General features: G+C 33.4%; 1 protein-coding gene across 1 annotated transcript; it reads left to right on the forward strand.

Moving 5' to 3' along the window:
* Positions 1-12: 12 nt before the first annotated feature.
* LOC123710326 (corticotropin-releasing factor-binding protein) lies at positions 13-13,485 on the forward strand. Its single transcript, XM_045662150.1, has 7 exons — positions 13-246; positions 5,895-5,991; positions 6,251-6,411; positions 7,078-7,273; positions 7,963-8,141; positions 9,348-9,456; positions 12,821-13,485. The coding sequence occupies exons 1-7, from the start codon at positions 178-180 to the stop codon at positions 12,970-12,972; spliced, it is 963 nt and encodes a 320-aa protein (XP_045518106.1). The 5' UTR covers positions 13-177; the 3' UTR covers positions 12,973-13,485.
* Positions 13,486-13,910: the final 425 nt, after the last annotated feature.

Here is a 13,910-nt window from a genome sequence, read left to right on the forward strand (position 1 = left end):
TTTTTTTATAATTCGTTTTAGACAAGTATAAGTAAACGTGAAGCGCATACAAGGGTGCGCAGTGAATTTGTGTTCCTATAAAGGGAGCCGGCAAAAGCTGCCCTATTCAGAACTTGTTCGACGCCGACGTCACTAGCTCGAACTTTCGCAACTTTTATTGAAGTGACAACTGTTATCATGAGGACGGTATTTTGCCTGGTTGCTCTGGTGTTTATGTGTAATGGTATTAGCGGCTTGCTGCTGCCGGTAAGTCCATATTTTTAACATATTATCATAATTTCCGTAATTATGAAATATAATAAAATTTATTTTTTCGTTAAGTAATAACAAATAAATAATAATAAAGTGTTTTAATGAAAAAAAATTCATTTTTTTTTAAATGTAATTAAGAATATAATTACAATGAATATAATTTTAAATAAAATCTATAATAACATTGCAAAAGATTTTAAAACATTGGATTATAAAATAATATAAAAAATTGCTCATGTCATTCTTCAAATAATGATTAAAGATAATAAAATCCTCTTAATACAAATGATATGTAGTATTAATATATGTATAACAACATTTTTTGAATTCTTAATACTATTGAAAGAGTAAGTAAAAATAGATAAGTGAAATCATATTGATGTTATCTTTAGCACGCTTATACCACAAGACATCTCTTCAAAACATCAACAAAATTATAAACTAAGGCAAATATTGCGATTATAAAGTTTAAAATCTACAACAAACAAAGCTGGAAATTGTAATCTAGGCAGCAGAAACAAACCTAACGCTGAAATGAAATATGCTGTTGTGTATACAAAGAGAATTTTATAGCAGCTTATAGCGTGCTTAAAAGAGCAGAGGTATTTGATCGTTAGTATTAAGTAGTGATAAGCTTAGTGGCAGCATTGGATTAAACTTTTGTTAAAGTAATTAAATAACTTAAATGCATATATAGAAAAAAAAATACATTTCAATTTATCAGTAATATTTTTTGTATAGTCCGTACAGTTGTTTGGTTTGGTCCCGTTAATCCGCAAAAGCAATTTTGAGAGCTTTTGGTTGCTAAAGAATGGGAAGCTCTAGCGGTTAAGTTTACCTGGAGTTGTATTATGCATTATATAAATATTCTTTTAATTTATATTTTATAATTGTACCATTCTATGTATTTGCAGTAAATAGCTTAAAGTAAGAGAAAATACACCCGGTATTTTCTTATAATCGGCTTAGAAATTGACTTTTCATCTTGTGTACCACTTACGGCAAGTTTCTGTATTAGGATTACCAGTCGTCAGTTCAGTTATCAGTCATGGTTTTAGACGAGCTTTCTATCCTCTTTCCGTTCTTCGTCTGGGCATCCAACGTGAGGGACCTATTTCTAACTCAGAAAGTGTGGATCCAATAAATATTCTGTATAGTAAGAGATATCGTATTTAATTATAGAAAATAATTTTAATAAGCCTTGTTAGATGTTCAAACTTGAAAAGCTAGAAGCTAATTAATACGAGTACGGAGTGAAAACTTTTAATTGTGTGATGACTTATATGAGTAACGAAGGTATAGAGTTTTAATCCAATATTATGTTATAAAATATTCTTAAATACAATTTAGAAAAATATAAAAAAAATAAATCACTTTTCAAAAATATATCAAATTTTTTAAGTGAAAACTAAATATCTTGTAGCAGTTAGGTACATCAATTGCAATACTTATGAATTTAAGTAAATGCAGTGGCATAATCAAATTAAATATACTAGGTTGACATGAAATAGCGAGTACTAAGTCTGTCAACCAAACCGTAGTAAGTGAATTGAACCATTTTTGTATATGAAATAAATACTTAAACTGATCTAAATAGAATATTGTGTTAAAACCGACGCTTCAATTAAAACGAGGGGACTATGAATATGATCTAAGCCTATCATAAAAAAGGCTTTAAGATATTTGACAAGACTGTTTCAAGTCCTATAACCTCCATCAGGGCTGTTTGAGCTAAATATTAATCATTAAAATCGACTAACTGTAACCTCGTTCAACTTAAATATTGCTTTAATATTGTTATAATTATTGGTTTACCGGAAATCGACCCTAGGGCTTTTGGATTATTAACAAAATGCGGAAACCCTAAAACTTTTACAAAGTACTTAGGTGCATGTATCGGTAGCTCAAGGTAATTTATGCTGTACTCTGAGCTAACTTTAAGTTGAAAAGTTTAATTAAAAGAGTTACAATATTTCTTCTCGGTATACGATGATATGCTATGAATTTTAAGAGCTGGTCTTAAAATGGATTCAAAAATTAATTCTACGACTAACAGTCAATGCTTTTAGTATATTTAATTAACGACACATTTATAATACATTTTATTACCTCAATACATAACGAATTTATTTATTAAATATTTGCTGAATAAGACCCGGGCCGATTTTTAACTGTAAAAGATTCTTATAATTTGGACTAAGACTAAAATTTTGGCCAACTTCCGTTCAGAAGTAATTTAGAGACTTCAAAGTAAATTCCTTTAGTATGAACATAGAGTTTCAATTAGAAAGCTATATTGTTAGGACAATCTCTTACGTAAATAAATTAAATCCATTCAGAATAAAGAGGTCACATACATTTAAATCCAAGTAAGTTTTCTATAGCGTGTATCTCTCATCCCTGAGGTCGTAGGTACGATCTCCGGCTTTGCACCAATGGACTTTCTATGTGCGCATTTAGCATTCGCTTTAACGGTGAAGGAAAAATCGTGATGAAACCGGCTTTCTTTAGACCCAAAAAATCGACGGCGTGTGTCAGGCGCAGAAGGCGGATCACCTACTTGCCTATTAGATTAACAAATGATCATGAAACAGATACAGAAATCTATGGCCTCAGACCCAAAAATGTTGTAGCGCCATTGATTTGTTTTTATTTTTGTAAGCCTTCGAAGGTTTCACTAAACTGTATTGAGCCTTGTAATTGTATACTTTTACAGACTTAAATAGATTTGAGCAAACTGTGGTTGAGATTGGGGGTTTTGTTACTTTATGCTTGACAACTTCTTAAAGATATTCTAAATGAAGATAAAGCACACGCAATAAGTCCTTAAAAGATTGTGGTCGGCATTATACTGCCTCTTAAAGAAAAACATTGAAACTACGGTCTCTATGTCTTGACCGCATATTTTTGTAACCGTCACGGGATCTTTTATTTCTCTTAATAGGCAGGTAGGCTTCCGTCTTCTGTACCTGACACATTCCAACGACTACTTGGGTGTAAGGCTTGCCGGTTTTCTCACGATGTTTTCCTTCATCGTACCAGCGAATAAAATGCGAACATGGGCAGAAAGTCCATTGGAGCACAATCGAGATTCGAACCTACGACCTCAGGTATATGAGTCGCAAAATGAAACCACTAGGCCAGTTACAAATTATTTTAACAAAAACAAATGATCTCGAAACAGATACAGAAATGTCAGGCCCAGTCCTACAAAGGTTGTAGCGCCACTGTTTTTTTAAAATATCCCTTCAGTATTTGATTACGTATCTTAAATAGAATCATTTTAACCAAAAAGTTGTTATCCGATTTAGCCAACCCAGATAACACTTTGATGTAACAACAATTAACAAACGAGTAATTGCTGTAAACAAACTGAATGTTACATAAATTGAGAATTGAAACTACTCTCGTTGAACTAAACAATCGAATAATCTAAGTTTAATTGCGTCGTCACTATTGGTTTAAAAGATTAGCAAATTTCAAGGGGAGTGAAATGAGACGTTTTCCCAATACTTTGAGTTTAGTATGAAAGTCCTGAACCCTGATGCTTACTTACATTGCCTCGCAAAGGCTCGCAAGCACTTGGCCGGCCTTTTAATAATTGGTACGCTCGGAAGTACCCAAGTCGAATTGGTTCGGAAATACATTTTTCATTGGGTTATATTATTAGTTCCAAATAGTGGTGGTGCGTGGCAAAAACTACCGATTAAGAAATGCTCGGTGGTGGTACGATGCACGTCGAGAGATCTTTCGTGTTATGCCTTGACGTCTAATAATGAAACTCAGCTTCAGGTATTAATCCGACCAACTCTTCTAAACGCTCTCCATGATAAATGCGATAGAATGTGCAGAGTGACTCCACATACCTACGCATCGCCAAGGGATCAAGCCGATAGAAATACTGACTAGTCTTCAACAATTCAAATCTCTCTACGTTGAATACGATCAAGTAGAAGGAGCTGGTACTGTTGAGGTCTCGTCTAGAGCTGAGAATGGTACACTTTGTGGTGCCAAATTTGCGCTATATGGAGTTACAAGCGGTGGTCCGGAGTGTAATACCGTTTCGCCTTGCTGGGCACAGGAGGATGGGGATATCTACAACGTGAGGAGTAGTGACAAAGGGATTTTTTGCGTAAAAGGCGCAACCTTGTATATTTTTAGTATTAAATGGCACTAGATTAAGTCGACCCCAAGCCTGACCTCCGAGACCCCACGGAGCAGAGTTTCGACTTCAGACAAAAGTTTGTTCCTGTACTGATTGACAATACCTTCTGAATTTAAAATACCTGCACGTATGTGATATGTTGTAACTTAGCATAAAGTATCGCCTGTGCTAAGTTACGACATATCATTGATATGCAGAAGAAAAGGGGTCGGGGATATTACAGAGCCTCGTGGGACCCCAGCTTGCTCTCCATCGGCACTGTAGAGAATGGAATAAAAAGTTTTAAACTGGCATCTGGACCACCCGATGAAAAGCATATGGGCCCATGGACCCAGAGTAGGACGTAAAAAAACGCATCCCATCCAAATCTGCTTACTTGTAGTGCCTTACACGTGACTAAGCGAAATTGTGAAGGGCTCGTGAACGCTACAGTGATCCGATGAACCCATTGGCGGGTCAACAGACACTTGGTAGTTCCCTGAATACGAAGTCAGCAGATTGTCTAACAATAAGGTGTAATGACCATCTGGTATGAGTGTAATCGCAGGGACCATTTGTGTCAAGTCGTTTGGTAAACTAAAGTCGTGAAAGGATCTTCCCGCATTATAGGTGGTTTCAGAGCCTATTGGCGTGGTCACGATTTCAGCGGTCGGGATCCTTTCAAGCAGGAAATCTGTAGCTGTTTAGTTGTACTCGGGGAATCAGTCAGTTTCATCGTTTCCTTTATGAGACCTATACAGGCAGGCGTAAAATTGCGGATGGTCATTGCAGTCTACGCGGAGCCAGATTTTAGGTTAGGTTCCAGGAATCTCACTCACCGCTCAAAACGCGAGTACAATAAGGTGAACCAATTGCATCACTTCACGCCTGTTTTCTGTGAGATAGTACAGCCCCGGTCGTGTCCATTTGGCTGAAGCCCGAAGGGAACCCATTCTCACTAGGAAGGCATTGACTGATTGCGCTAGTGTAATAACATCTGTCATAGGTCACCAGTGGGCCGTGGGGTCGTCACCTCCCGATGTCGGGAAAACGCAACCTGTAACTACGACTACTCTGTTAAATATATAGAAAAAGAAGTCATACTTTCTCACTTTTCGTAAAATCATGTTTCTTAGTTCATAATTACTTGAATCTAATTAAATCATAATAATTAGGATTTCTCGGCATTAAATTAAATTAATAACAATGACCAAAACTGAATATTTTACTTAGCTTTATATAAAGATTTTGTATAATCTGTTATGAACATTTTTAATCTTTCCCTTTAAACATTGTTCTACGAAAAGAAAAGATAATTAGTACTACTTACTCGTAATACATTCTAAAATAACAAAAATAATGTTCGTCTCTTTCGGTTTCCTTATAATAGAAAATATTTGCCTTCAAACTAAAATCTTACCTTCTTGCCGCGTTTCCTTATAATGTCACTGGCATTAGAGCGTGATTAACATATATCTGATATGACATAAGTTCGCAGGGATTACGGTACGCCTCAAGAGATGCGCCGTTGTCGTGGTTCTCGAGAGTTCGACGCCAGCCACTTCTCACACATCGTGTCATAGATATAAATCAGGGTTAGTACTCATAATGGTAAACTATTCTTAATATAATATAATGGATGTATGGTATGAATTCCATTTCGAGGCTTCCGTGTGTGATTGTGATTTTTTTATTCATGATATTATTTCATAAATATATATTTACTGGCAGGAATTCATGTTTGAGTCAATTTAAAATTCTCTAGCATAAGGAAATTATATAGCATGAGATATATTGGTTTTTAATTAGGTACTTTCGTGTATAATATATATCTCTATGAAATGTGGTTCATAGATTGTTTCATGGTTACGTCTGAAGAGGGGGAGTTATTCTTCAAGTCACCGACCGATGACCCAGTGGTGTGCGGTATCTACATGATATCTGAGCCCGATAAACGAATCCAGGTCACCTTCAACTACCTCGACGTGCCCTGCGATAATGGGGGACTTGTAGCGGTGAGGTTTTAATTGATTTAATTTTTAAAAGCATGGATTTTATATATAATACTTAGTACTTTATGTACATTAAATAAGGAATTAAGTACTTTGCACTTCACAAAATGTATATCAATCATTATTTAACGTTCGTGTTTTAATAAAGCAAATGATATGAGCTATGTTCTAATACTGGGTAGATAATGTAATCTTGTCCACAGCTCGGCTATTCAGAGTTTTAATACAATCTTCGTTACGTTGTTCACGAAGTTGGGACAGGAGACTTAAAGTTTTTAAATTGTAGTCTAATCTTCTAATAGATCTTTGAGCTACTTAAGAGCCAGGCTTGTATACAGAATGCAACTTCAGGTTTCTTTTTGCGTTATCTTTTGTACTTTGACAAACTTCTAATTCTATAAAGGAATTTGTGACTGTGTTGAAACACGTAACGTAATAAGATCTGATAAAAATAGTCCACATTAGCGTCTAAAGACTGTATTTAAAGCTTAATCAGACGTAGTTTTTTTATTAGAAGACGATCTTATAATTGAAATAGTGCATACACCTTTTTCTCGATTAGATTACTGAATGTTTGTTTGAGAACTTTATTTCTTTAATACTCCGATAATAATCACGGAATTATAAATGAAAGATAAATTATTATGTTTAGGAGAAATTTGTTTTTAGTGGATTGATGGATGGGAGTTGAACGGCCAAGTGTGGCCGGCGGATTCCTGGGATGAAGATAGAATGATAGAGTCTTGTGACCGAAGACCACAACGTAAGCTTGTTTCGCGTCAAAATGCGGCTCTCATACAATACCGAGTTCCAGCACGGGGAAAGGGCTTTGCTGTCACAATACGACATTTGAAGAACACACGACGTAAGTTCTGATACTGAGTTATCATTCAATAAACATACATAACATACTATATTTGCTTTGTCTAGGTGTAAGTAAAGATATATACCACATATACAGGCTTATGCATAGATTTATCTAGGAGTTCTATAGACATTTCGTATTGTTAAATATTTTAAATTTTATCATTTTACATAGATTAATATTAATGTTTTGAAATAGATGAAGAATACTAACGGCTACTAATGGTAGTAGCATTACTTTGTTAACAGAGCAAGACTTTCTTACTTTATCTTGATGGTTATTTAAGTTTTAATACGGGTAAACTTTTAATTTTAATAAAAATATATTTATACCTGAACCGTGATCAATTCTATGATTAATTCCATCCGATTTTTCCTCTTTATGTATCGCGTTATAAGTAATAACTTTCTTTGTATCTCGAATTGCTTTTAGCGACAAAATGATTTCGGTGTAATTACATTTTGTCCAATATATTGAGTTACAGAAAGCTATTATTGTTTTGTAATAGAGCCAGAATCTTGTCGCGCAATTTGACTCGAATCTTCATACTAGTATTACAATCGTCGTATAATTAAATATTCAAATATTAAGTACTTTTTTTTAATTTAAAATAACGGTAAAAAAGATAGTGCTAAGGGTAGAGTCTAGTTTTATAATAAGATGGATAAGTATTCAAACTTTATCTGCAGCCTGCAATCTAATGTTGTTCGGCGCTGAAGGAGTGTACACGCTACGCAACCACGGCGAGGCCGGAAACTGTTCTATCATAGCAATATCTCCCACAACAGTTCGTGTACTGGACTTGAATGTTGGCCAGACGGTAAAACGAGACATGCTACTAGAAATGGAGACCGGGACTATTCATCGTGTATGTATTTACTTAACTAAGTTTATATTAATAAATGTGTAGTGTTTGCCTGATTGTTTAGGCAACGAGTACTTTTTTCGGAGTTTATTAAATCTATACTCAATATTTAAATGATGTATAGACAACTTGATATTGTTTTGTATGACACTCTTGTTTTAGAAAAAAAAAATGGATTTTTTTAAATAGGTTATTTCTGTATTTGAACTTGACTTTGCCATATTTTTGTATAGAATTTAAACATTAGTATAATTGTCGGATTAATAGCTTTTCTGTCAGCTGTCATTGTCATGATATATCACAAGGCGTTTAAATTAATAACGTCAAAGTAAAATCAAAACCGTTATTACTTGAAATTAACTTATAGATGTAGTAATATTGTCAAATTAATTTTGTATTAGTATACATGTTTTATGAAACATGAATTTTTATTTTAAAATAGTTCAGTTAAATAAGTTTGATTGCATTGACACAAGCAAAGTAAATTTAAATTTAAAGGGTTTTGTAACAATCATAAAGAAGCGCTTTGAGTTTTGAAACGGTTTCCTCAAGCAAAATTAAGGCACTTTAAGCGCCAATAATTAAAATTTATATTAAATTTTAGGGTAGTTGTTTGATCCCGCATTTATTCCCTACCTACCAATATCTAAATAATATGAAAATAATGTTGTTTTGATACTACGAGTTTAATACTTATAGCTTCAGTTGGTAAAGAACTATTTCACCCAGCTTTCTTAATAACTATATATGAAACGTTAGATTTAGTATTTCTTTTTTTAATATTTAGGGTTATTGTAATTACGCACTTTTATTTTAATTTTTTTTTTTGGTTTTGGCGTGTGACTCCTCATCCTTGAGGTTGTAGGTTAGATACCAGGCTGTGCACCAATGGACACATCTAACCTTAGCTAGTACGGTGAAGGAAAACATCGGGGGGAAACTGGCATGACTCAAAACCAAAAATCTATAACATGTTTCAGATTCCCTACCTACTTGTTTATGAAACAAAAAATTTCAAAGAAACGGATGGTCTCTGAGGCCAAGACCCATCTAAGGTTGTCGCGACACTGGATTATTATTATTATATTCCTAATATTGCACCGCGTAGTTGCCGACCGTAGCTAAATCTATACACGTAGTCTTTGAGATGAATTTCCAGCACACTCGTGCGTACTTAATTAGCTGTTATTCAAACAATGTGTTTGTCAGTGCACAAAGCGTGGCCTACCTGACTACGTGGACATTGGTGGCGCCAGCGGCCTTGACCACACCCGAATGGAAGTTTTCGACAGCTTGTGCGGTTTAGATTCTACTGAAGGTAAGATCACATACTATTTTAGATAATTTTGGTGTTTAGTATTTGTAAAAAAATACTGTTGTTGCTGTGTGCCTGTCAACATTACCTGGGCCTATATTTAATATTTCTTCTCCAGTAATGATTACGAGTGAATAAAATATAGATAATATTTATGATATAAAAGATTTTGATAACACTTAGATTTTGCTCTGAGTTATATCAAAATCTACTTAGAAATATATATCTCAAACTCAAATTTTATAACAAAAAAGATCAAAGTTTAAAACAAACGATTGTATGTACATTTTTATAAAATATATATATTTTGGAATAGTTACAATATTGCCAAAATCGTTACAATACTGTAAATGCCTTACGAACTTAATTCCTATAATATACGATTAGTATGCCTATTGTACGTTTAAAGACAGCTATTTATTTGTAACTATTGTACGCATTATGTTTTTAAAGTTGTGGCAGATTTTGGCGATTTCTAAAGTCTAATAACATCAATCATCATATTATTCAGAAAGAAACTCAATTTAGAGACATCAATCAGACCTCAATTTTGACAGCATTTATTTGTTTTTCAGTACGAATTTCTGATCCATGTCTTTTATCATTAAATATGTCAGTAATATATTTCTATCCATGGTATGATTAGCAGTGTTGGCTTCAGCTTGAGACTCCAATGAGGTTGTAGGTTAGATCCACGGCTGTGTAGGGAAACATCGCGAGGAAAGTAGCATAGTAGTTGGCAAGTGCCTTTTAAAAATAAAACAAATGATCACGAAACAGAGGCAAAAAATCGGAAGCCTAAATCTGTGAGGTGCTATTGGTTTTTCTGAGTAGCAGAATGAACATCACGAAATATTAACTTCCGTTCTGGGTTATTTCGTTGTCAGTCTTATCATTGGTTACGTGCAGTTAGTACAAATAATATTATCTATAGATACAATAATTTGTAAGTCATATAGAGAACTTATGTTGTTGTACTTATAACACTATGATTTTAAAATCAGATGCTTGTCGCTGCTAAGTTATACCAGTCTGTATATTTTATTCATAAATGTAACAAAGTAGCGGCGTTGGCATAGTAGCTTGAGAGTATGCCTGAAAACCATGAGGTCCTGCCAATCATTATCCCTCGCTGTACGGTAAAGAAACGTATCGCGAGTAAACCGGCATGCCTATGACTTAAAAATCGATGGCACATGGATGTCACAGGAGTTCGTTCACCTACTAGTCAATGTGGATAAAAAAAACTACTGAACTACTCATGTAGTAACTATGAAATGCAAAAAAAATATTGCCAGAATTTGATTAGTTTCATGTTTCATGAAACTTAACCAATTAACTTTATTTACAAAATCGAATCGCTTTGTTTCAATTTACATATTTTGGTAATGAGCCCGAGGCAACAAAATCAGTTTGTGTTGCATGAAAAAAATGTTTTCACAATAACTTTTTTACAACAATTGTTTTCCAAAAGTTAAACGAAAGGAAAATCTTGTTCTTTTAAACATTTTATTTAAACACATCGCAAAATAAAATGCGTCTACTAACAGACCTGGAAAATCTGGTATAAATTATAAGTTACTTTGGGGTAAAATAAAACAAATCTAATTTAGCAAAATTTTCATTTTTTAAAATTATCTTGAAAATTCCAATGCGCGACTACTACAACAAATAAATTTTTTAAATTCGTTATTAGAATATTTATTATAACGTAATAAATATATTAAAATTGCTTTACAATGTTACAAATATTTACAATAAATTTATAGTAACCAAAATTTAAACCCACCGATTAATTCAACCAATGGCTATTCATTATTAATCATATTATTTTTAATGGCTTAAATGAACAGTGTCGTTAACCAACCAGCGGTTTGTTAATATCAATAGACGAGCTATGACGTCACCAATTTCCTGGTGTATGGCGTTACATTAACAATACATTTTAGATAAAATTCTCCGTTTATTGCACATCAATCATTTAACACGAAATCTGCTTTTAAGATTGACAAGAGTTCTCTCGGGTAAATGTATCTTAGAATGAATTCTCCATTTTTAAAATTAAACGCAAAATATTTAAGTGCTCGTCGGGGAGCGTTATTATGTATCGGTTCTATCTGAAGAAGTTCTATATATGTAATATACGAATCTAAGAAAACCGTTTTGATTCTACAATGTACAAATTGAGGCATACAACTTCTTGGTAACGGCTAAGTTTTGGTAGTGGGTGGACCATTGCAAAAACACTACACATATATAATATACAATTTTTGAGCAAAATGTGTCCCCGGGCCATTAAACATTGAAATGCACTTTCCATCTTTTTCTTTTAATACTTATACATGGTAAGGGCTTCGTACTTGTAAGGAATTGAATAGTTCCATTGTTGGACGCGCTCTGTTGGTCTATGAATAGAGCTTTACGACTATTTTATAAATATTGAGAGTGATGTCCTTTATATTTTGCGGGCGGGGCTTTTTGGCTTAACGACAATGGAGCGACGACAAAAAATATGTGACCGTTTGACTATACGCGAAATCCTATTACAATAAGATATATAAGATCTTTCAAATGCGGATGTGATATTATTACTATGAAAATACATAGTCAAAAAGTTAAAAATAAAACAGTTATGTTCAAATACGTTCATAAACTTTTAAACTTTTGTAAAATCAATTTTAAATAAATGTCAAATAAAATTTGAATTGATTACAAATGTATTATTATGTATAAATATTATATATTATAGATAATTTCCATTATATACATACATTTCTAAATAAATCCCTATTTCCCTTGGTAACTGCATCGCGCGTTTAAAATTACCTAACCACCATATTAAGTAATCCTGACTTTTGTTACGATAATAGATTTTTTCAGTGCATAGATAGCGCTTTTACAATTTAAACTTTTTTGATGTAATCTTATGGCGTTTGAGATAATATTGACAGAATACGTACTGCAAATATCGTTAAAGAGGATGTAAGGAAAATGTAATGTAATGTAAATATCGTTAAAAACAAATGCTTCGATCGGTGTTAGTATATTGATAAAATACATATAAAATAATTACAGTCGCTAATTGTTTGCGGCATAACCCTATCTTTCACATGGTACCTGTCACTTTTATATGTCACCTGTTCCAGTGTCAGAATGCCAACAAAACGCGCCAGAAAAACAAACAAAGAATATTGTATATCATACAGCATTAGAATAATAAACACTTTGTTTCTGAAATATGTTTTAGATCATTATACCATTTCGAAGGGACACTACAGGACAACGTCTATCGTCTCCGCTCTAGTATTTAATCATTTTAATTTATTTGCCCCAAGACATTGGTCATCTTACCTGATTTTTTTTGCAGGACATCGTCCAATCTCTATTGCCTGTGAGGACACTGTGGTTCGACTGGTCTCTACTGGACGCTACCAAAACTCTGTAACCCTAGCCTTTTCTCCATTGCCTATGGAACACATAGAACATGCTGACTTAATATGTGGATTAAATGATATATAAAACACGTCGAAATACATTGTAACGTGCGATTTTCTATAAGAATATATTCTTCATCCTCGTCCGATTAGTTTTAGGCCATGTTACATGTTTATAAATATACGTCTCCTACATATTAAAAAAAACACAGATAAATTTTCTATTAGTAAGCCAATGTTTTCGCCCTATTAAAATGAGTGTAACACGTAATAATACTTTTGAATGTGACGTTTACGAATTTTAAATTTATATCTCGAGAGATGTATACAAAACGATGGAATAACTTTTCTCTTTATTCCATTCCACACACACTAACTTATGAATTAATATATCTCCTTAGATGAAATACTACTTACTGATTAAGATGCTATGATAAAAGAGTTGAATAAATAAATACTAGAAAGCAGTGGCATGTTTTATGTGCTTGGAGGAAATCTTGTATGTGTTATGTAATAGCCCTATACAATATTCTAGTCATAATAATTACAATGTACTTTACCTATATACGAGTAGATTCTAATAAAGAAGTTATTGACTTGTACTGTATCATTAAAACCTACTCCTTCTTTTTCGTTACGACGGGCCACTTTGTCTATAGAAAAAAAAATCTAACTTCTGAGTAAAGTTGCAATATATTATATATGAATCCAATTGTGCATGTCTAGGATGTTCTAAAGAGATGAGTAAGATCACTGCACCACGAAACATCAGGCAGCTAATAAGAGTAATTGCACAGGAGTGGGAACGTATTCCTCAAAACGTTATTAAAAATCCAATGGAAAGCATGCCCAGAAGGATTCAAGCTGTGATTTTGCAAGAGAAGATCGTTATTAGGTTTTAACATTTATAATTTTATGTAATTAATAAAATCTTTCTTACTGCCGAGCACTTCTTATTTTTTGGCGGTGTAATTCGGTTTGAAATAATTCAAAAAATTGCTAGAATTCACTTCACGCGTATTC

The sequence above is a fragment of the Pieris brassicae genome, chromosome 1, assembly GCF_905147105.1.
Source record: "Pieris brassicae chromosome 1, ilPieBrab1.1, whole genome shotgun sequence".
Lineage (NCBI taxonomy): Eukaryota > Metazoa > Arthropoda > Insecta > Lepidoptera > Pieridae > Pieris > Pieris brassicae.

Excerpts from the sequence above, each read along its gene's own strand:
- LOC123710326 (XM_045662150.1), top strand. The coding sequence starts at position 178 with ATGAGGACGGTATTTTGCCTGGTTGCTCTGGTGTTTATGTGTAATGGT. Across the intron at positions 247-5,894 it reads TTAGCGGCTTGCTGCTGCCG|GGATTACGGTACGCCTCAAG; the intron begins GTAAGTCCATAT and ends ATAAGTTCGCAG. Across the intron at positions 9,457-12,820 it reads CGGTTTAGATTCTACTGAAG|GACATCGTCCAATCTCTATT; the intron begins GTAAGATCACAT and ends TTTTTTTTGCAG.